A 22448-nucleotide genomic window follows, 5' to 3' on the forward strand; every position below is an offset into this window, starting at 1 on the left:
GCACGCGAGCTGGAGTCGGTTTAGCATATTTGGCAGCACGGCCTCGGGGAGAGCTGGTGTACTATTCTGGCGCGTCGAGCGGGAATGAGAGCGAGAAATGAGGGAGTTGTGGAGGGCGTTGCTACGGAATATGGGGAGTTTGATGGGCGGGAGGCGCCGACGCGGTCGCCGGCTGTGGGGAAGGCTCATGAACGGTGTCCATCCCGCGGTTGCGAATCCCGCGATAGGCCTTCTTGGTTCCTACCACCACCCTCCCTCCCTTCTCCAAAAACCTTGAGGATTGCAGTCGACGGGCAGGACCGTCGTTGCAACCGTTCATATACTCTTCTGAGCTTTTGTGTTGCACTGGCTGGGTTCCACGTCGCTTTTCCTGCCCTAGCGGCATCTCGATCTTCTGCCAAGGTTTTCTCCCCCGACCAAGCCTGGTGAAGTCCCTCAGCTTGCCCCCAGCCTATGACGCCACTCAACGCGTTTTGGCCACAGATTCCATCCATAATGCAATGGCCATTAACCCCCCGCCTTCCGGCTGTCGCTGGTGTGAAGCTTTTCGTGAGTTAATTGTATTGCTGCGCGCTGGGGTTCGGATGGGGGCCAGGGCGTTCTCGTGCGCGGTGTTCAAGTGGCGGCTCCCGGCGAGCAACCAATGTTCAGGTCCTTGCGGACCAGGCACAGGGCGCCGACCCCATGTCTGCGGGCGTGATATAGCCTCGCTTGGAGAAGAGCTTTCATTAATTCCGACCCGGCGGTATGTGAGTGACATAGCATAGGTTGTACCGAAGGTGATGCTTGCGTACCTATGCTCAGCGCCTCTTCGCCTCTCGCGCCTCCCTCCCTCGGGGAGCAACATTCAGCGCGCTCAGTCACAGGGCGTTTCGACGAAGCTGGTGGTAGGAAGCATGAGTGTTCACCTTCGCGGGGTGTATTGTTTCAACGGCTGTGAAGTGTACTGCATCGGACAACCCCAGCCGCAGCCCGTTTACAATTTTGGTGATCACTTCGCTAACCACCAACTTTATTCTACAGTGGGAGCGTGTCACTTTCTCCCGGCTCACGAAGATCTATTTTGTTTTCTCCGTTCTTCATTGCATCGTCCAGGTCATCTTCCAGGTGCAGGCGTTCGTCGCGAACGCTGAGGCTGCAACCTTCCTCTATAGTCTCGTCCAGCAGGGAAACGCGACCGACCCAGGCTTCGCGGTCTACAACAAGGACCTACGCATGTGCGACACGGTGCCGAGCACAGTCGACGCGAGCTCATGTACGGTCGTTTGGGACGGGCGCACCAAGGCCAATGTGACGCTCGACGTGAGCGGCGACAACTATGCCGCGGCGATGTCCTCTATTGCCGAGGCCGCTACGTCTTCTTCTCTCAGCAGCGTCGCCACTTCTTCCGCTGCGTCTACGTCTGTTGCGGTGTCTTCGACCTCGTCCGCTCTTTCAACGACCTCTTCCGTCGCTACCCGCTCTTCAACTGCTGTCCTTTCCTCCTCGTCTGCCGTGTCCAATTTCTCTGTCTCTACCCTCTCCCGCACTTCCTCGTCTGCTACTCGCTCCGCCACTAGCCTCTCAGTCATCAGTCTCTCAACCACCGGCCTCTCGGCCACTGAGACCGCCACCCGCACCCTTACCGTTACACTCCGTGTCGCGGCTCCGACCGCGTCCACCGTGGCGCAGGAGAACTCAGCGACGGAGGATGATGACGATGATGATGATGATTCGGATGATGAGAGCGACGATGGAGAGGATGATGATGATTCCGACTCTGACTCTGATGACGAAGAGGAGGAAGACGAGGCGAACCAAGTCTTCGATAGTGCCATCCCCAAGCTCAAAGCCGTGCTCTTCGCCGAGGACGTTCACGATGATAGCGACGCACAGGTAAAGCAAAGCAGGCTACTTGTCTGGTGCATCGTTGACCGTCTATCATAGGCGTTGCATCGTCGGGCTCTCGACGTCACTCTCAGGGCGATGCAGATTCGGCTTGCGCTCAACGGGACTGCGAAGGTTAACCTGAATGGCCTGAACGGCCTGAACGAGGTTGAGCTTCCGAGGAAGTGCTTGTACACGCTCAACTGGCCCGTCGACACGTGAGTTTACCGCATATTATACACCGACCAGAAGTTCATCATGGCATTCCTTTCAGCGTGGAGAACACGAAGCGGGAGGACATCGCATTCATTGCCTTCCAAATCTGGCTCCTCGGAATGTCGCTCGTGGCGCTGCTGAACGAGTCTATCCCGCACGTGTAAGCTTTCACGATTACGGTACGACATAGGCGCATATACTGAGATTTTCCGGGCAGTGTCGCGTCCTTGCTGACCCACATTCTCGCGACCGCATGGGGAGGTTTCCAGATTGTGAGTCCAGCCGTGTTCCCAAGGCACAACGAAGCTCACGGAGTCTCTCCAGGTCAACACGGAAATCTTCCACCGCAAGTTCACTGCTCTGACGACTCAGGGCGCATGCGGCATCAACCTACTCCCGGACTACTGGAGGACCCGTTCGAACGCGGAAATCCCGAGCTTGGCGCTCAACTGCTTTGCTCTGCTCGTCTCTGGTTTCCTTAGCTGGCGTCTCATGAAGGTGTGTGTGCTAAGCACTTTGCCTGTGTACCGGTAGCTAACATCGTCATGGCCGTATAGTCGTTCGGCTGGCAGACGTTCAAGCGCGTCGGCGCGTCTCGTGTGATCAACCGCGTATACAACCTCGTCCTGATGCTCTCGATCTCAATTCAGCTTTCGCTATTCTTTGTCGGCGCGTCCGCGGCGCTCTGGGTTGACCAGGTGTACAACGGAAACATTGGGCGCCTCACGATGCAGCCGACGTTCTTCAAGGCGATCATGATCACTGTCCTTGTCGTGCGTACTCCTTGCATTCCTCGTCTACCCTATACCTGACTGTTGCCTCCTAGCTGCTCATCCCCTGGCTTTCGATGGGCTGGCTGTCCGTTCGGAAGGAGCTCAGGCTCCCGATGGCCTTCTTCCTGGGTGTCGCTGTCTTTGTCCTCACCGGCTGGGCGTCGATGTTCATCGCGGCGACGTTCCGCTGGACGTATGTCACCTGGCTGTTCTTCAGCCTGATGACAACCGCCGCCGTGCTCCTCACCGTCGTCACGCTCGCTCTCGGCATTGTGTGCCGTCTCAACTTCGGCAAGGGTCTCCCGCGCTACCGTGAGTACCATGCAGCATGTATTTTCTTCGCCGTGTTGACGTCATATCCCTCGTAGTGAACGCGCAGGAGGAGCTCCCCGATGACGACTACACTACGCCGGGCGAGAAGGGCGACACGGAGAAGGTCGCGTTCCCCTCCAACGACCTACCCATCCCCACGTACTCCGTCGCGTTCGGTGGCAATGGACAGGACGTGCCGCCTCCCTCGCAGATGCGCTTTGCCCCGCGCCACATGGGGCCGCGCTTCTACTCTGGGTCGACAGATCCATTCGAGACACCTACCGGATCGGACGCAGCTACGGAGCGCTCAGCGTCGCCCACGCTATACCGCCAGAGCAGCCGAAGCAGCCAGCACAGCCAGTCGTCCATCCAGAGCTCAAGCTCGCAGAAGAGCAAGACACGCTGGGTGATCGAGTGAGCTTAACGCTGCACAGACCTGCCGATCGCAATGTAGCCCCCCACCCTTTACACATTCATCAGCCTTGATTTCGGCCTCCGCACTTTATATTCAAATTCTGCCACCGTGCTTTCTTGGTGTTTGTATCCTTTTTTCTCGACCCACGGAATATATACCTGCGTAGTGTACACATTTACCCGACGGCCGAGATCACCGGGTGGTCCGCGCCCGCCGCTGTTGAGATTCCTGAGAATGGCAATGCTGCTGCGTGTATTACTGTAGATTCCAATTCAGCTCTTTGCTTTGCGTGCTACTGTACATGCATGCGGGACAGACACGATTAGTGGCTAATGGAGTGGGCGGCAGAGATGGAGGCTACTACAAGGACGACGATAGAACCGGAAGGTAACGCGGGAGCAGGTGGACCGAGGGGAGAGAGCTATGCGTGCAAACAATATGACAACAGCGAGGAAACGTGATAAGCTACACGGCAAGAGTATGGGCGAGGCAACGTTCGTACGGTTCGTATGGTATACAAGGTCAGGGGGAGGGAGCGGGGACGGGAACGAGTGTCAGGAGCTGTTCCCGCTGTTCTCGGGCGAGCTGAAACCGCGATCGTCCGAGCTCGACTGCGTGTCTGGCGGGCTTTCGCGCAGGCCGGGCGAGGAGTTGGTGGACGAGCCCTCCGGCGTCTCCAGAGGGGAGAGCGTCGGGGACTGCGCTGAGATGAATTCGGTCTCTTGCTCTTGGAGGATGGCGGCCTGGCGTGCGATGGTCGCCGCCTCGAACGTGCCGCCGTCGGTGGAGATGTCCGGGGGCGGACTCGAGCTCGCGCTTTCCCCCTCCTCGTAGCTCCGGAGCTTCTCCCGGAAGTCGATCATCCACGGGTGGTTCATCAACTCGACAGCGGTTGGACGTATCACGGGGTCAATCGTAAGACACTGTCGAATGAAGTCGATGCCCATCTCGCCCAGCTGCCCAGGATCGGGCAATGGTGGGTGCTGCGTCGCGACACCGATGTGGAACATGATCGCCCTGATGAAATATGTGGTGAGGAGCGTTAGAGACAGCGATGGACAACAGAGCTTACCACTCGTTGTCGAGATTGCTCCATGGTTTTCGACCAGTCGCGCACTCGAGGACGACACAACCGAGGGACCAGATATCCATGGCGCCGTGGCGCCCGCGCTTGTTATTGCGGATGACTTCTGGTGACATGTACATGGGTGTACCCGTCAAGCTGTTGTTCAGCCCGTTGCCGAGTGAACCGTCGGCGGTGGGTGTTGTCTCCGGTATGCGTCGTGTACGCTGCAGCGTGCGGTGGTTCTTCGCAAGGATCTTCGCTGCACCGAAATCGACGTACTTGATGACGCCCATGTGGTCAAGGAGGATATCTGACCAACATACACGTTAGTATCGGAGGGCTGCACGCAGAAAAAGGCACTTACTGTCGGGCTTGATATCGCGATGGACGACACCTTGCGAGTGTAGGTACGCGAGACCCTCCAACATCTGCAACGTATATACTTGCAAGATGTTCTCGTCTTCTATTCGCCCGTGCTCGAGCAGCGCCGCAAGACTTCCTCCCTGGCAGTATTCCTCGAAGATGTACACCTTGTCGCGATGCACCTCGATACCGTAGTACTCGACGACGTTCGGGTGATGCAGCATCTCCATGACCTGGAGCTCATCGCGGATGTGCGAGTAGAGGTTCGTGAGGCCCGCCGTCTCCTGGAACTTGATCTCCTTGACCGCCATGAGCGTGTTTGAGTCGAGGTTGATCGCGAGGTACACAGAGCCGAATGAACCCGCGCCGATGAAGCGCCGTTGCTGCCAGCGTATGGAAATGTTCGAGCTGGATCCGGCGAGGAACACAACAGAGCGGTCGACGAGGATCTTCTCGTCCAGTACGCGCCCGATGATGTGCCGCTCCGCGCCTATCTCCGCCCGCTGCACCTCGATATCCCGCGCAGCCTGAGACGCCTTGTCCCAGTACGCGCGCAGGGCGGGATCCGCGTATGCGAATACCAGGTCCTCGTCCTCCGGGTCGGCTTGGAAAGCGGCCTCCTCGGCGTCCTCGTCGGACCGCCGGTTGGACGTCTGCTGCCGCAGGAGTTCTTCCTGGCGCTCCTTTTCGCGCTTCGCCTCAAGCGTCGAGCGCGCGCCAAGGATGTCGAAGTGGCTGATCAGGAGGGTCATACAGCTCGCGACCTTCTGCCGCAGCATCTCGAACTGGTCATCAGGAAGGTGGAGGATGTTGTTCCGCCGAGTACGGTGTAGGGTGAACTCGAGCGCGGTAACCGCCCACCGGAACGTCTTGCGGTCGTTCGGGTCGCAGTCATCACAGATGAAGGACACCCAGGAGATGGCGAGCTTGATCAGCGACTGGTTGTACTTGAGCAGCGTCGGGCGGTCCATGTACTTCTCCACGTGCGTCGCGTGGTCGGACGCGAAAACGTACCAGTTCTCGAGCAGCTCCTGATAGTTGTTCGTGTCCTTGAGCGCGTGCCGCACGACGTGGACGGCCTCGACGATAGAGTCGGCAAGCCTGTTCGTCGCGCGACCAATCTTGCGCAGCTCGCGGTTTACCGACGGAAGGTGAGCCTGTTGCTCGACCAGACACGCCAGGGGAGGCATTGCGGCCTCGATGGGCTCGCCCGTCTCCTCGTCCTCCAGTGCTTCGAAGAGGTCACCAAACTGCCGCTTGGCGAACGTAAGCCTATGCTGCGAGCCGTCCGCCACCAGCCGGACACGGTTATCCTCTAGCTGTAGTTCGATCTTGGGTATTTGGAGCATGAGAACAAGACCGTTCCAGAGAAACCGCGTACGCGGAGAGAGAACAAGGAGGTAAGAAGTGATTTCCTCGTAGTCTGGATCGACGTCTCCACTCTCCATCAGCCAACTGCTCTCGTCGATCTCGCTCACGTGGAACGCGTCGACGAGCAGTCGCCGGATGACATCCGGGTGTTCGCGGAGCCCTGGTGGCGCAACGATGTAGGTGCCCTCCTCCTCGAAGCTCTGCGTGTACACGAGGAAGTGGTCTGTTTCCACCAAGGTGGCGATGAAAGCGTCGATGTCGACGTCCTCCAGATCGTACTCGGCCGAGTCACTGAACCGATGGGAGAGGACTCTGTAGCAGCCGAGGCCGGCGTAAGGCAAAGCAACATGATGTCCGGAGACTGTTGACGTACCGTGCTAGGCGTTGGAGCTTGCGCGACCGCTGCCTCACACCGTCAAGGATCTTCGAATACCACCCAACGAGGCGCTCTTTCGGGACGCTGACTCCGGTGGGCTGCGATCCAGTGGTCAAGGATGGCTGCATCATAGGCGCGCCGTTTAGGCCATTGGTCTTCATCGTCTTCCGCGCGCGCTCGGACATGCTTGTGGGGAAGACGTCGTCGGGCATGCCGGGGACACGTATGGAAGTGTCGAAATAATTTGTGACCCGAACGATCAACTTGTTGGTTAGCGCACTAAAGTATTAAATAGGTTAGCGTCGTTCACAAGAGAGGTTTCCAGAGTTCCATATCGCATACCAAAGCTGCTCGGCGACCAGGGACGCGCCTCCAGGTATCGTGAGACTGACATCGCTGAATGTCGCCCACTGCGCCTCGATGACATCCGTTTCTTTGAAGTAGATGCCCTTCGTCCCACTCTTCAGCTTCCAGTGTATCAGCTTGAAAAAGAATGTGAGGGCCTCGAGGATGGTCGAATCGTAGTCGTCGCTGATACAGGGGGGCAATTTCCAGTTCCCGCCAGGGTCAGGCACCAAAAATGCCTCGTACTGCCGCTTGAGCGTGCATGCGAACCCGATCTTGACCTTCAAGTCGTCCGTCATCTGATCGATTATGAGCACGTCGGGGTTCTTCAGGTTCTGGGCGTAGGACAGCCGCACACGGAGGACAGCCTGTGCGAGGTCCGTGAGGAACGAGACCAGGGGGACGAGCTCCTGCTCGAACGAAGGAAGGTTCATCTTGCGGAACATGGGCGCGAGGTTAACGTGGGCGTCGCGAGTCGTCCCGACGAGCGCGTGAATGGTGGTCATTGAGCCCTTCTCGAACTGCCTCTGTACGCCCTCCTCCTTGAGTAATCGCTCGACGAAGGTCGTGCCGTTCGCCTTCCCGCCCTCGGCGGGTGAGGTCCCCGGGGTGGAAGGGTGGGATGGGGGCTGCGTAACGTCCATATTCTCGCTCCCTGTCCATTTGCGCAGCGTCCCGAGGAGTTGGCGTAGGGAAGTCAGGACAGTAGACCATGTGTTCAGGGTGTCGCATCTCGACTGGAATTCGACATCAGTCGCGGAGGGGTAGTCTAGATAGAACGCGCGCAGACTGGGGTATAGGGAATGCGCAATCTCTAGCCGGCGCAAAACGGCATTGACCTGCTGCAGAGCATAGGTCTCGCGGCTTTCGGACGATCCTGGTGGAGGATCCTGGACGCGGAAGCCAAGAATCTCCCTGATGACCGAGTCGACCGTGCGCAGCCGTCGCTCCTCGAGTTTCTTGCGCTCTTCCTCGATGGTGCGTCCGTGAAAGCGTGCGCGAATGCCGAGCCAGATGCCCGCGCGGGGATTATTCTCCTCTTCCGAGGATGAATTTAGCGCGACCGCTATACGCGTGTTCTCCGCCTTGAGCACGTCGCCCGCAAGAACCGAGGCGAGCATAGTCTGCCATTCTAGGCGTTCTCGGTCTTCTAGGGTCTGTGGCTCGATGGGCTCTGCGTCGAGCATGAGAACAGACATCCGGTCAGGCTCGGCCATGCCAGCGGGAACACGGGTGTCTTCATCGTCGCTGTCTCCGCCGTCTAGGAGTTGGCCGAAGCCACGGTGATAGTAGTGGGACTCGGGGTCGTTTCGCGGGTCATCGTCGATGGTCTGACCGTTCCGGTACCGCCGTACGAACTGGTTGTATATGTTCGCGTAGTTGGAGCGCACTGCCGGTGATGGCGTCGTAGCGGAAGATGCCAGGGGCGCGTTCGGGTTGGAGGAGTTGGGCGAAAACGCGTTTCTTTGTCGGGTCTTCATCCGGGACTTGAGGCTGCCCGAGCCCGAGGAGAAGCGCGAGGACTGCCAGGATTCGTCGTTTTCGTCGTCAGCGTCGCCCTCTGGGTGGGTAAAGAGAGTTGGCTGATGTCGCTTGTTGGGCATGCGGGAAGCAAGGGGAGGAGAAAACGCAGGAGAGGCACCGACGAGGGGCAGGGACTCGAGGCGGAAGATGATGTAGCCCGCCGACCCTGCGCTGTGGTATCCCAAGGCCCGCCGGTCCCGATGGGCGCCAGGCCCGTCCTTGCCTCCGCCTCTCACTCTCACTCTCTCCACCACGCACTCGCCGTGCTCCCTGTGCTTGTTCCTCGCTGCGCGCTCAACTCTGGAGCGGCTCTCCCAAACACACACTATCTGACGTCGTGAAGCTGCGCAAACATGGGGATCGTGGAGAAGGTAGGCACGCGGCGCGCGCTCGCTCGTACCTGTGTGGCTGAGAGGCTGCCCGCTGTAGATCAAGGAAATCGAGGGTGAGCGTCCTGCACGTTTTGCGCAAGCATGCAAAACGTCATTAACCGAGGCTTCGATCGTGCGCAGAGGAGATGGCGAGGAGTAAGCATGCCTCACGTCTGGGCGCAGTGTAGAGTTCTGACCCTTGAACCTCCGCAAATAGCGCAGAAGAATAAGGTGGGCGTACACCGCGGACCGCCGGTGAAATCGACGGCTTAGCAGGGAGCGAAGTAGGCAACAGAATATCACCTTGGTCTTCTGAAGGCGAAGCTCGCTCGCTACCGCGCACAGCTCCTCGAACCTACCTCCAAGTCCGGCGGTGCAGGAACAGGCTTTGATGTCCAGAAGTCCGGAGATGCTCGAGTCGCACTTATCGGCTTCCCTTCAGTGGGCAAGGTGGGTGTCTCGCATGACGTATCCGTACACTGCCCTCATCTTCCATCTTCGCAATTAGTCAACGCTGCTCAGCAAGTGCACACACACGCAGTCGGAGACGGCCGCCTACGAGTTCACCACACTCACAGTACGTCCTTCACAGCGCCATATCGGGTCACGCGCTCATTACGCTGTCAGGCAATCCCCGGTGTTATTGAGCACCAAGGCGCGCGCATACAGTTGCTAGATCTTCCGGGAATCGTCGAGGGAGCTAGTGAAGGTCGCGGTCGCGGCCGGCAAGTCGTCGCGACCGCCAAAACTGCCGATCTCATTCTCATCATGCTTGACGCGACAAAGTCGGAGGAGCAACGGCGCCTGCTCGAGATCGAGTTGGACGCCGTCGGCATCCGGCTGAATAAGAAAAAGCCCGATGTCGTCTTCAAGCGCAAGACCACCGGAGGTGTAAGTGCTGCGAGTGTGCCGTAATACTGACCCCCAGCTGAGATGTCTCTGTCATGCACAGATTACGGTAAGATTGGCTTGCCAGGGGTACCCGCACGGCCATTGACATCTGTATCAGATCAACAAGACGGTGCCCTTGACCAAGACCGACGAGAAGACCATCCGGACTATCTTGGCTGGCTGTGAGTGATATTCTTCAGGGCCATGCGGTTCGGTCTATTCATTCCCCGCGCTACTGCGTAGACAAGCTGCACAACTGCGACATAATGATCCGGGAAGACGTAGGTTCTGTCCCGTTCGCCGATACCATTCGCAGCTGACAGCGGTTCAGATCACAACCGACGAATTCATCGATGTGCTGATAGGTGCGTCTTATGCCGGGCGGCCACGAGGCCCGTTTGTCCTGATATGCTGCCGCAGGAACACGGAAATATATGCCATGTCTGTGTAAGCGGGACCCTGGATTTGTGTCGCTGTGCTCCACTTACGTCCCTGGGCAGATGTCTATAACAAGATTGACGCTATCAGCCTCGAGCAGATGGACAAACTCGCCCGGGAAGACCACACGGTCGTGATTAGTTGCGAGCTTGGGCTGAAGTGCGTGCTGCTGCGCCCATCTGGGCGACTACTGGGTACTCACGCGGCACCGCTATACGCAGCCTAGACTATCTCATCGAGAAGATTTGGGAGGAGCTTGACCTCGTGAAGGTGTACACCAAGAAACGGGGCGTCCACCCGGATCTGGATGATCCCGTCTGCATGCGAAAGGGGGCTACGGTCGAGGTGGGTACCGCTCGTTGTTCGGCACCTGGCTACCGAAATGGGCGTCCTGACGCGGTGCGCCGCAGAGCGTCTGCAACGGCATTCATCGGTCGCTGGCGACGAACTTCCGATACGCTCTAGTTTGGTGAGTGCAGACGCCACAAACAGTTTGTGTGCCGCCAGCTGACCGTTCGGACAGGGTAAGCGCGCATCAGCGTCTTGCGGCTGCAAACGGGCTGACATCGGGGCTAGGGCAAGTCATCGAAGTTCAACCCGCATGCGCAGAAAGTGAGCCTGCATCATCACGTCCAGGACGAGGACGTAGTGTCAAGTACGTTAGACCCGGGCGGAGGCCGTGTTCCCAGGCTAACGCACGGCGTGTTCACAGTCTTCACGAAATGACAGGATGTCGGCGGCACGAAGAAGTATTTGTGGAGATGTATCAATCCGTACTGTATCCGGCTGGGGCGATGCTTGCCGACCACCGTGCGTGTACTTGTGCGATAAGTGGAATACACAGCTTCGAGGTATTCTGGGGGGTGCGCTGCATGGGTCGATGAGCTCAGAGGAGGGCCACGAGGGGATCTGGGAGAGTGCCGCTGGATCTAGGGACAGGCGTGCAGGGCGGGCCACGTGCGGAGGAAGAGCCGAGTCGGGAGTGATGGGAGCGTGCAAGCCGGCGCGGGGACGCTGTGGCTATTCGCCCTGTATCTCCGCCCTACGAGGACAGACGTCGACCGCGGCCGACTGCCTGTGCTGTCTATCGCCCATGCTCTAAGCCAGAATCTGCTCAAACCGCCCTGATGGCCCCGGAGACGCGCTATACACGTGCGGAGGCTGATATCGAATCGCCTGCTCCGCCGAGTCCGACCAGATCGCCAGCCCCGCGTTTTATAAAAGCTCCCCCGTTCGTCCGACATGTCTGCCGCCACACCCTCCTCTTCCTCCTCTACACCGACCCTCGCGCACCCACACACCACCATGGGCTCTATTGACGCGCTTTCGCCCGCTCTGACCGACGACGTCGAGGTCATCCTCCTCGGCACCGGCACATCCTCCACCGTCCCCCACGTCGACTGTCTGACCGCCCCGCCCGGCGCAAAGAAGTGCAAAACGTGCTGGTCGACGCTCTACCCTGAGGGCAAGAAGAACATACGGGTGCGTATACTTTTTCTGTGCGGGTCCGCTCCGCCACACCGGCTTGACGCTGACTCCGCCGGATCTCATCATGATAGCGCAATACCTCCGCCGTCGCCAGAGTCCGCGCGCAGAACGGCGAGCTCGTGTGAGTACCCCTCGTCACCCTTCTCAGGGCCCCCGGCATTCCAAGTCGGCGATGTCCGTCGGAGGCGTCAGGTTTGTGTGTGCGCGGACTGTTCGGAGAGCGGCCCACCACGCACCGGAACCAGGTCGGCTCGTGGGGGGAGACGCGCCGTACATTTGGTTCTGCATATCCCGGATCGTCTGCGCGATGAGGCGTTTTGCCTTCGGCGTTTACCGCTGGGAGCTCTCCCGTTCATCGCGCTCCGTTCCTCCATGTGCTCTCCTCCGCGGCGTGCAAATTGCTGAGATCGTCCACGCGTCTACAGGACCATTGTCATCGATGTAGGGAAGAGCTTCCAACAGGCCGCAGTCGAGTGGTTCCCGAAGTACGGCCTCCGCAAGATAGATGCCGTGCTCATCACTCACGCCCATGCGGATGGTATGTCCGGCATCCATGTCTATTATCTTCGCGGGAGCGCTCACTTTCCGCTCCGAAGCTATGAATGGACTAGACGACCTCAGAGGTGCGCGCTGGATGTTGTGGCGCGGCCCGTTGCTGTGGCATGATGAACTGACCGTTACCCTGCAGGGTGGACGCTGCACGGCGCTATCCAGCCTCATGTTGATTTGTACGTCTCCCTTGAGACTTTCCAGGAGGTCGGTAGGGCATTCCCCTACCTAATCTCGAAGGAATTTGCCTCTGGCGGCGGCGATGTGAGTGTCTCGCGCAGATCGTTTCACACCCGGGGCAGCCCCGTTGAATTTCGCCGCGACAGGTGCCTGAGTTCAATTGGCATATTATTGAAGACCGAAAACCGTTTACCATCGGCGACACCGGCATCGTGGTGGACCCGTTCAAAGGTGCGCGCGTGTGTGAACGAAATCAAGCGTGCCTGCGACTAAAACTGACTTGATCCTCGGACGACCTAGTGCACCACGGCCGTGTCTTCTCCGCACCTCCCGTCGATTTCACGCCCAGCCCCAACTCGGTATCGCCCGCATCCACCCACCCATCGTCTCCGGGCCAGCCGGGCACGCCTGTCAATGCACGCGCCCTGACGCCAGAGACCGAGCCCGTCAAGGAGATCTTCCCCTACTTCTGCTTTGGATTCACGATTCAGAACGCCGTGACGTACATCTCGGACTGCTCGCACATTCCCGAGGACGTCTGGGAACACATCCGCGCCTCGTATGCTGCGGCGTACGCATCTGCGAGGCCGCCGGTGCTTGTGCTCGATTGCCTGCGCCTCCAGCCACACACGTCACATCTGAGCCTCGCGCAGGCGGTGGAAATTGCGCGGCGGATGGGCGCACGCAAGACGTACCTGACCGGGTTCAGCCACGAGGTCTCCCACGACGAATATCGCACGATTTTGGAGCAGGTGGGAGGACGGACGGCGCCGCAGGACGAAGTCACTGAGGTGGTGAAGCAAGGCCTGGAGACGCTCGAGGACGGCCCCCCGGTGTGGGTGCGCCCTGCGTTCGACGGCCTGCGGGTGTTCATCTCGCCTTCTGGCAAGGAGGTGCGGGACTCGGAGTACTATTGACATGGAAGAAAGATTGTATAGATTGTTGGTGATATTCCTACTGTAACAGTTCCGTATTTGCCTCTTGTATCTCCCTTTCGTAATTTCCGCGGCGTAGACATGTACCAGTGCTCCGTTATATTATACCTATCAATTAAAGCATAAGCTGGACCTGACGGAGACATGGGCGTGGATCTAGTTCAAGACGGTGCATGTGGAGTTCGGAAGAGTCCGATGCCTTCAACTTAGTGTGACGCGCATTAACATTAATGCCGGGTACGTCTGGATCTTTGCGAACACCGCTAACTCGTATGTAAGGGGAACCCCTTCTGCCTCGTTGCAGATCTCGGTATGACAGCAAAGCTTAGACGGCGTTCCTGGCACCGGTTGCCAGCCATTCGGGTCGAGTAGCGACCCAGTCCTGCCTACTCTCCCATTTCCGCCATGCATGCCTCGCTGATCCCCTAGAGCCAGACAGTAAACTACACACATGACTGGACCTCTGGGGGAAACGCTGTCCAGCACATCTAGCTGTAGGAAGGGACGCTGAGGCCGAGGCATCGAACGCAATACAACAAACATACTAATAATACCACAGTGTGAAGACCAGATGAGGCTATACAACAGGCACTATGGACGCTCTGCTTCATCCTTGTTGGGCGCAGGGCCAGCGCCGTTCGTGGTGGGCGCGGGTGCCGCAGCCTTGTTCTTCGCCGCCTGTGCAAGCGGGACGCCGTCGTCGATGTCCATGTCGGACTGTTCCGCGACGGCAGCCTGTCCTGCAGACGGACCAGCTGTGGCCGCAGCGACCGGCGGCGCGCCGCTCGGCCCTACACCATGTGTAGTGCCCGTGCTCATAATCCCGACTGGCGCGCCGAATCTCCGCCCTGTCGTTGGAGAGTCGGCGTCCTTGTGGCTGGCGTGGTTGCGCCGCCCTCCCTCCCCTTCGTCATCGGAGTCGGAGAGCTCGCCGTCTGCCTGTCGGCGCGCGTCGAGACGGCGAGTTGGCCGTCTGTCGTTGGGGTCGTCCATGTCTTCATCTGGGTCGTCTTCGACCAGCTCGTCGACGGGCATCCGCGGAACGTCTAACGATGGGGGTCAATAAGACCTCACGAACGGTGCGGCTACACCCACCCTGCATCTGGACGCTCGGCGGGCCGCCAACATGCCGCAAATGCTCGAGAACAATGCCTTTTACACGTTCCAGGTATTCGGGAGAGTTCATGTCGTCCATGTTGGACGACTTCACGTCTAGTTCGTAGTCCGGGCCGAAGTACTCGTAGTACTCGTTCATGGGTATTTCTGGTGAGTGTCCCACAGTGAGTACGCGACACATTTGGTTCCACAGGAGCACTCCCACGTACCTTTGCCAAGCTCAACACCCGCTGCAAGACCGGTCTCGTAAGCCCAGCATCTGCTCACATTGCGCATGGTGTAGCCGCCACCACCAACGAGGAGCAGGGGCTTGTTGAATGACTTGACGAACTTCACACAATTTGCGTGACCTGCAAGTATGTTAAAGCCATTGTAGATGCGTGTTGCAGCAAATATTTACGTACCTCGCATTGACAGGTTGAAGCAGCCAAGCTTGTCCCCTGATAGTGAGTCCGTGCCGCATTGCAACACGACGGCGCCGGGATCATACGATTCCATAACTTGTTGAATGACCTTGACAGAGAGCACACTATCAGAAGCGTTCGAAATAAGGGGCCTATGAATGCTTACAGGCTCAAAGACACTCTTGTAGTTCTCGTTGGTGATGCCATCTCGCAACGGGAAATTGAGAGCGTAGTACTTGCCCTTGCCTATGCCTACGTCCTACAAAACTCGTAAGTCGGTCTCGCCCCAAGATTGGATGTGCACAAGCCTTACCCGCAGCTCTCCCGTTCCTGGGAAGTATTCGCCGTACTTGTGGAAGCTGACGGTCATCACGCGATCTGTAGTGTAGAAAGCCTCCTCCACTCCATCTCCGTGATGCACGTCTATGTCAATGTAGAGGACACGAGGATGATACCTGTACAGCGGTGAGACGCCAACTCAGTTGTTTCATCGCCTACAAATTCCTCACCTCAGAAGTTCAAGAATGCCCAATACAATGTCTGCAGATCATATGTGAGCGCCAAATAGATAACTCTGAAGGATCAACTGACCGTTGACGTAGCAGAAACCACTGGCCTCACTCTTCTTGGCATGGTGCAAACCTCCGGCCCAGTTCACTGCAATGTCGCACTTGTCCCTGCTTAGCCTAGCGGCGCCCTCTGTGCAATATCAGCAAGAGGCGGCCAAACGGGGGTAGAGCCAGGGCGTACCCATAGAGCCGCCGGCTGAGATAGCGCAATAGTCAAACAAGCCATCAAACACTGGGCAATCGTCCCCGACATTGCCTGTGATAGGGTGTACATCTCCGTTAGAAGAGGGCTAGATGTAGAGCACGATTGCGCATACACTTGTGCTGTTCCTTAATGAACGAGTTCATATTGACAGGCGTGATCTTGCTCAGGAAATCGACATATTCGTCAGAGTGGAACTGCGTCATTTCGCGCTTTGTGGCAGGTTTGGCTCTCTGTGGAATGCGAAGTGAGTTTAAAGGCGCGGTGATACGTTTACTAAGGAGAGGGGGCACGACTACATACGAAGATCTCCATGCGTTTGTACAGGCCGTAGTTCATGACCAATGAATGGCACATCCGTATACGCGTAGGTTTCATCCTGAAAATCATCAGCACAAAAACAAGAGGGATCTTGGGTCATTCTTACGGGTGGCCTGGCCCATAATGGAAACCGCTCACGTCCGAGTCGAAGAAGTAGCACTACAGGTAAGGTTGAGCATGCCTGGGGGCGCGGAGAGCTCGGGATGCAAATACGAGATTATAACTTACTACGCGCTTCTTCTGCTCCCCGTCTATGGGGATCATCTCAGGAGGCATTTTGGAGAGTATGCCAAGGGGTCGGGAGTTAGCGGGGGACGGGGAGGTGGCTGCTGGGTAGAAGCCAGGTTGAGAAACACTGCACTTGCCCCCCGCACGCCACTGCGCAAGCGCCCCGATCGATCTTGAGCGCCTCTGCATCATACCTCCAGACGCTCGACGCTCGTCATCCCAGCAGGCGTCCCTCACATGCACATGGTATGCATATGTCTTGGGCGGACTGGGGAGACTTCGATAGATAATATAGGTAGCAGCATAGGACAACGAGGATAGCATCGCGACAACCCGGACAGTAAGGACAAATATCTAAAACATGCAGAACAAAATTATCCAAGAACCCTATATCTTGGGTTTTCCAAAGGCCGCCTTTGATTCCATATGGACAATCGTGGAAGGCGCAAAGCCAAACGTATCCTCTAGCTTGATGCCCTGTTTTGTCGCATGAGCAGACGATCACTTTTATTACCCGAGAGGACTCACAAGCTCGCCAGCAATGACTCGTACCTGGAGGAGGTTATGACTGAGCCCCGATGTGTGAACAGCCGACGCAGGACTTACCATTGACCAATGATGAATTGCATGCAGACCTGCAAACCACAGCTGTAGATATATCAGGACGGGAAAGACGTGGTCCTAGGTGCATCGTACTCACCTCTCGCGCAAATGTGGTCTCCATAACCTGAGGATACGGCGTGACGGCGTGCAATGTGATGGGCTCGGCCAGATTTGCCGTTGGCACAACTTCGTGTAGTTGCGCGATAGCCTCATTCAATGCATCTGCGGCTGCCTTGCGCTGGCTTTCCATGGGGGTATTGCGCGCTCGCTTGTCGTAATTCAATACATGGGGCGCCGGCGTGGATATCGCCTCTGCGAGAAGCGCGAAATGATCTCGAGCATGTCTGAGATGTTTGCCTACAACTCAATTCAGTTCAACGCTGAAACTCGATCGCGAAATGTACATACCTATCGTAGACCCGGGTATATAGTTTGATTGCGCGGTGAGCTGCTGGTCAGTAGTGAGGCTATCTTGCACGAGGTTGACCGCTTGACGCAGGATGGCCGTGGAAACCTCCAGCAAGCGTGCGCGGGCGGTCGCATCGTCTGAGAAGCCGTTTTGTTCGGGGGAAGTAGCCAGCGCGGGTGACGGTGAGGACATGGTCGTGGTCAGGAGCAAATTGGAACGGGAACGCCACCTGTATCTTCGTGGCACCAACCGAGGAGTCAGGTGAATGCGCGGCTCACACGAGGCTCGCCCTCGCGGGAAGACAGTGGGAAGACTTGCAGTGCCAGATATGAACGAGGAGCGAGGCAAGGGGATACACGTTGTAGAAAATATAGATTGCCAAGCTCACAGCTACACAAAAGCAGACGATGGATCCGAGATGGAGTATGGGTGTATGTTCCTCTGCACAATTTCGAACGACTCCGTAGTTTGAGCGGTCCGAACTCAAAGCGAGGATAGCGTCCATCTACCAGAACTTCGCCGCAGCAAGCTGATCATGAAGACCAAGGCAAGGCGGTGAGAGACAGGGAGACCACCAGCAAATCAACCGTCGTCGTCGTCCTGGGTGAAGATGCACATCAGCCGTGCAGCGCACTCTAAAAGCCGGGGGCTGCTGACTAAGCACCCAAAGAATCACGACGCTCACCGCCGACCGCCGCCCCGTCCCGCTGCCAGCACCTTTCCCTCCTCCCACTCTACGGCCGTCCTCATCCCAATGCTCGCGTCTCTCAGAAAGGCTGGTTCTTTGGCTCGCGTACGTTTCTCAAAGCATATTGCATGGTGTGCGCACTGACGCGGTCCACACAGGCCGCGTCTGCGGGTCAGAAGCGCTTTCTCTCTATCCATGAATACCAATCAGTGAACCTGCTTAACTCGGTGCGTCATTCATGTCGCATGGATCGTACAGTGCACGCGCTGACGTCCTACGCGTAGTATGGCATTCCTACGCCGAAAAGCGTCGCTGCACACACTCCTGAAGAGGCTTTCGAGGTCGCGAAACAGTTTGGTATGTGTCCGCGCGCACCTCCGTCTATGCCGTCGGAAATTGAACGGACATACAGGCTCTACTGGAAGCGTGATCAAGGCTCAAGTTCTCGCGGGCGGCCGTGGAAAGGGCCACTTCGACAATGGGCTGCAGGGCGGTGTGCATGTCATTGAGAGGTGAGCGACATGCTCGGATCCCGGACATTCCGTTGCTGAGCGCCGTGTTAGCCCGGAGCAGGCGAAGGACTACGCGAGCAAGATGCTCGGCGCAAAACTCATCACGAAGCAAACCGGTGCTGCGGGGCGCGTCTGCAACGCCGTACGAGTCCCTCAACCTCCCCCGCGTTAACTGACTTAATGGACATCCGCACAAGGTCATGCTGGCGGAGCGTCGGGATCCCTCCCATGAGTACTACGTTGCCGTCCTGAACGACCGCAACATCGGTGGACCGGTGCTGGTCGCGTCTGCTCAGGGTGGTATGAACATCGAGGAGGTCGCCGCGAAGGACCCCAGTGCGATCATCACCACCCCCATCGACTTCGAGAAGGGTCTCGACAAGGCTACCGCCGTCGCTCTTGCGAAGAAGTTGGGCTTCAAGACTGAGGGCGCCCAGGACGAGGCGGCGGATATCTTCATCCGTCTGTACAAGATTTTCAAGGACAAGGACGCGACCCAGATCGAGATCAACCCCCTTGGAGAGACCTCGGATGGGCACGTTCTTTGGTATGGACCCGCCAGTGTGTATGTGAGGACGGGGCAGGCTGACATTTCCATTTAGCATGGACGCGAAGTTCGGCTTTGACGACAACGCTTCCTTCCGTCAGAAGGACGTCTTCGCTCTTCGCGACGTCACTCAGGAAGAGCCTTCGGAGGTTGAGGCCCAGAAGTACGACCTGAACTTCATCAAGCTTGACGGTAGCATCGGCTGCCTGGTGAACGGTGCTGGTCTCGCTATGGCCACCATGGACGTCCTCGCGCTGCACGGCGGCAACCCCGCGAACTTCCTTGATGTTGGAGGGTGAGTGGTATCGATTTTTTGAAACTCGCGCTGTTTTGACGAAGCTTTTCAGAGGTGCTACTCCCGAGACCGTCAAGAAGGCGTTTGAGATCCTTATTGCTGATCCCAAGGTTAAGAGCATCTTCATCAACATTTTCGGAGGTATGTCGCAAGTTGTGCATCTCATGTGCAATATCTTACATGCATCAGGTATCATGCGTTGCGACTACATCGCTGAGGGTGTTATCAACGCCGCGAAGGAACTTTCTCTTGAGGTTCCCCTGATTGTCCGTCTCAAGGGCACTAAGGAGGCCGAGGCGAAGGCGTAAGTTCAAATTAATCGATTCTAGCGTACATGAACTTAATGGGGTGTCTCTAGTATGATCCGCCAGTCGGGCCTCAAGATCATCCCCTTCGACGACCTCGACGAGGCCGCGAGCAATGCTGTCAAGTTGGCTGTGTAGGGTTGATATCCAGTGAATTGTATACCTGGCTGCTTGTGTTCTTCTAGTCCCGGCCTTAGAGATATCTCGCAATGAGCACGCTAGTAATGTACGCCCCGAGTCTGGTATTCGTTCCCAATGGGTATAATTAGATGAAGATACCAAAAACAGCAAGCAGAACAAGTGTAAGATACAGATGCGACGGGCTAAGTACAAAAAGTTCACCACGGCGGACGCGCGTAGTTCGGAGGGATCGGAGCGTAACCGTTCTGCGGAGGCTGGCGCATGGGGGAAGGGTGCATGTGGGTGCCGTTCGGGGGGTTCTGCTCGTACGGACTCCGCATCGGGGGTCGGTTGGTCTGGTTCGGCATCGGATAGCCTTGCCCTACAGGCGCGGTGTGCACCAACACCGGGCTCCCGTACATGGGCGACATGGCCGGCTGCATGACCGGGCTCATCATCATGCTCGGAGGGCGACCCTGAACTCCGTTTTGTTGTTGTGGGTTTTGCATGGGCACCGGGCCAGGGTACATGGGCATCGCGCCTGGCGACGGGTACGGCATGAGCTGCGGAGCGTAGGGCGATCGGACCATCCCGGCCGACGGCGGCGGGGCGGGTCCCGCCATCGTGGACATCCATACAGCCTGTCCGTACGCGGGCATGCCGCCGTTGTGCGCCGCGACCATGTGTCTCGGCACAGGGCTTGGCCCCGGGTACATTACGGGTGGGCCGGGTGAATGGCTGACCATGGGGGAGTAACCCGGATATGCGGGTGGTCTGAGCGCGGGCTGGCCGATGGGCGGGGGTGAGAAGGCGAACCCAGGATGCCGAGCGGTTGACCCGTTCGTAGAGGTGCTGGCGGAAGAGGCGATGGGGGTTGGTCGCTGTGATGAGCTCGACGATGGCGAAGGGACCTGTTGGAACGCGCGGGTGACCTCGTTCGCAGACATTCTTGACCAAGGACCTGCCCCTGATGGAGGGGGTGTCTCGCCGTCGTCGGATTTGACGTCTTGCAACGTGAAAGGTACGGCAGTGAGATCATCCGCAATGCCCTTCAACGAGTTGACAGGCTGGATCTGCGACTTGTCCGGAGTTTGTGACCAGACGGCTTTGAGATGCTCGGGGTCAGGAGCACGAGCGGGGGACTCCTTGGTTGAGAACGCCTTCGGTGACTTTGACCATGACGACAAAGTAGGCTGCGGTTGTGGAGGAGGGGTCATTGTCCCGTTCTATCCAATAACAACAGGTTAGACGTCTCGCACGCATACGATATAAGTTGACACTTACCATAGACACTCTCCTAGATGACGCCTGCTGCTCTGGCTCTCGTTCCCTTGCGGGTAGAGCAGAGGGAACCGATGTACTCGCATCCGCCGGAAGAGAGGACTGCGCTTCCTTCGGTTGCCCTCTGGGCTCGCCTTCGAGTTCGTTCGATACTATGAACTGAATAGGCGGTGCAGTCTCGACGGCGGTCTCCACGCGAGAATTGCGGTAAAACGCAACGTCTGAGCCAATTGGCATCTTGGGCTCTGCTTTGGGTTTCGACGCGACGGCTGCCACTGCCGCAATTTCGGACGCTTGTGGCAACGAGAGTCCAGCACTCCTTACTGAAGGGGTTTCGGGGGGAGGTGAGCGGCTGACCGTTTCCAGGTCGGTGACTTCCTTCGTCTCTTCGAGTACCGGGGGCCAGGACGCGGTAGCAGGTGCAGGTGCCTTACGCCAACTTGACGCGGCGGACGAAGCAGACTCTTTGGGAAGGCCAGGGCCCCGCGTGCGGAGGGGAGTGGAAGGGAGGTTGACAACAGGTGATCCAGACGGCTCCCCAGGAGGCCGACGACCAAGACGCCGTCGCGGAATGGACACAAAGTACTTGTGCTGCCCACGCACTATCCGTGGCCGGCTGAAGATGACGTCGTTGACTGTGGTGTCCCGACGAGCCAGGGCTTCAATCGGTGGGTTGAACGAGTACACTTCTAGCCGCATATTGCGAAGACCACGGGGCCAGACCAGCTCGGTCTTCGGAGGTGCCGCTGCTGGATGGGAGATCTGCGGGAGCTTGACGTGGAAGATGTTCCAAGCTGGCTTGGGCGACTTTGGAGGCTCTGCAGAAGTCACGTCGAACACTTCCTCAGGAGGAGCGAAGTCAGAATGAGCAGTCTGAGGCCGCAACGCAGGGGGCAACCACTTCTGGGCTTTGGGGGCTTCAACGTCCTCCTCCTTGTGGTGCATGCCGTCAAGAGCACCCTTGATGCGCGCCATCACATCGTTCAACGCCGACATAGGAGCTTCACGGTACGAGGGGCCGACGGGCAAGCGATGGACACCATTCGGATGATGGCCAGACACGCGCCGTGAATGCTCATCGTGCACAGGGCTCAACGGGGCTCCCGTCGGTAGGCCATTCGGGACATTAATATGTGCAGGTGCGTGCGACGGTGCGGTGTGGCTCTCGTGCGATCCAAATTTGCCTTCTTCTGGTGCGTGCGGCGGGCCGAACGCAGGCGGTCTACTAGGGGGCCCCCGTCGCCACGTTTCCTCCTCAGCTCTGGGATGGATAGGTGAGACGTGTTGAGGAGATGCCGACGCATCGCCGAAAAAGTCTGAAGCCACCGCCCGAGGTGGACGTCCGGTGTGCGGACCCGCGTGTTGCGGA

At 58.0% G+C, this 22448-nt stretch overlaps 7 protein-coding genes across 7 annotated transcripts; 4 read left to right on the plus strand and 3 right to left on the minus strand.

The window, feature by feature from the left end:
* Positions 1-353: 353 nt before the first annotated feature.
* On the plus strand, positions 354-3710 carry TRAVEDRAFT_25664 (uncharacterized protein). Its single transcript, XM_008033652.1, has 10 exons — positions 354-425; positions 484-549; positions 1024-1875; positions 1927-2084; positions 2141-2242; positions 2300-2354; positions 2407-2580; positions 2640-2855; positions 2909-3167; positions 3224-3710. The coding sequence occupies exons 2-10, from the start codon at positions 496-498 to the stop codon at positions 3583-3585; spliced, it is 2232 nt and encodes a 743-aa protein (XP_008031843.1). The 5' UTR covers positions 354-425; positions 484-495; the 3' UTR covers positions 3586-3710.
* Positions 3711-3980: 270 nt separating this feature from the next.
* Positions 3981-8749, minus strand: TRAVEDRAFT_55421 (kinase). The gene is made up of 5 exons (XM_008034190.1): positions 7101-8749; positions 6756-7037; positions 5013-6694; positions 4655-4958; positions 3981-4599 (listed from the first exon to the last, which is right to left on the minus strand). The coding sequence occupies exons 1-5, from the start codon at positions 8705-8707 to the stop codon at positions 4137-4139; spliced, it is 4338 nt and encodes a 1445-aa protein (XP_008032381.1). The 5' UTR covers positions 8708-8749; the 3' UTR covers positions 3981-4136.
* A 99-nt stretch (positions 8750-8848) lies between these two features.
* On the plus strand, positions 8849-11177 carry TRAVEDRAFT_55422 (developmentally regulated GTP-binding protein). Its single transcript, XM_008034191.1, has 17 exons — positions 8849-8998; positions 9057-9072; positions 9140-9154; positions 9216-9229; positions 9287-9448; positions 9507-9575; positions 9626-9889; positions 9951-9956; positions 10008-10071; positions 10133-10170; positions 10221-10254; positions 10310-10336; positions 10390-10486; positions 10549-10672; positions 10738-10796; positions 10903-10982; positions 11040-11177. The coding sequence occupies exons 1-17, from the start codon at positions 8981-8983 to the stop codon at positions 11051-11053; spliced, it is 1101 nt and encodes a 366-aa protein (XP_008032382.1). The 5' UTR covers positions 8849-8980; the 3' UTR covers positions 11054-11177.
* A 406-nt stretch (positions 11178-11583) lies between these two features.
* On the plus strand, positions 11584-13607 carry TRAVEDRAFT_25667 (uncharacterized protein). The gene is made up of 7 exons (XM_008033653.1): positions 11584-11809; positions 11887-11936; positions 12241-12353; positions 12412-12438; positions 12504-12628; positions 12691-12775; positions 12845-13607. The coding sequence occupies exons 1-7, from the start codon at positions 11633-11635 to the stop codon at positions 13459-13461; spliced, it is 1194 nt and encodes a 397-aa protein (XP_008031844.1). The 5' UTR covers positions 11584-11632; the 3' UTR covers positions 13462-13607.
* A 316-nt stretch (positions 13608-13923) lies between these two features.
* Positions 13924-16400, minus strand: TRAVEDRAFT_158884 (histone deacetylase). Its single transcript, XM_008034753.1, has 13 exons — positions 16320-16400; positions 16198-16250; positions 16074-16149; positions 15886-16003; positions 15750-15824; positions 15591-15698; positions 15509-15539; positions 15313-15454; positions 15166-15258; positions 15000-15108; positions 14805-14945; positions 14575-14742; positions 13924-14525 (listed from the first exon to the last, which is right to left on the minus strand). Exons 1-13 carry the CDS (start codon positions 16365-16367, stop codon positions 14071-14073), a joined length of 1617 nt encoding a protein of 538 aa, XP_008032944.1. The 5' UTR covers positions 16368-16400; the 3' UTR covers positions 13924-14070.
* Positions 16401-16706: 306 nt separating this feature from the next.
* TRAVEDRAFT_109602 (uncharacterized protein) lies at positions 16707-17523 on the minus strand (the record flags this gene model as incomplete). The annotated part of the gene is made up of 5 exons (XM_008034754.1): positions 16707-16796; positions 16848-16871; positions 16926-16967; positions 17020-17279; positions 17331-17523. 5 exons carry the CDS (start codon positions 17521-17523, stop codon positions 16707-16709), a joined length of 609 nt encoding a protein of 202 aa, XP_008032945.1.
* A 524-nt stretch (positions 17524-18047) lies between these two features.
* Positions 18048-21404, plus strand: TRAVEDRAFT_158886 (succinate-CoA ligase). Its single transcript, XM_008034755.1, has 11 exons — positions 18048-18124; positions 18178-18246; positions 18304-18376; positions 18432-18531; positions 18583-18673; positions 18729-19078; positions 19134-19373; positions 19426-19514; positions 19563-19677; positions 19732-21024; positions 21083-21404. Exons 1-10 carry the CDS (start codon positions 18086-18088, stop codon positions 19814-19816), a joined length of 1251 nt encoding a protein of 416 aa, XP_008032946.1. The 5' UTR covers positions 18048-18085; the 3' UTR covers positions 19817-21024; positions 21083-21404.
* Positions 21405-22448: the final 1044 nt, after the last annotated feature.

The sequence above is a fragment of the Trametes versicolor genome, assembly GCF_000271585.1.
Source record: "Trametes versicolor FP-101664 SS1 unplaced genomic scaffold TRAVEscaffold_1, whole genome shotgun sequence".
In the NCBI taxonomy this organism is placed as follows: domain Eukaryota; kingdom Fungi; phylum Basidiomycota; class Agaricomycetes; order Polyporales; family Polyporaceae; genus Trametes; species Trametes versicolor.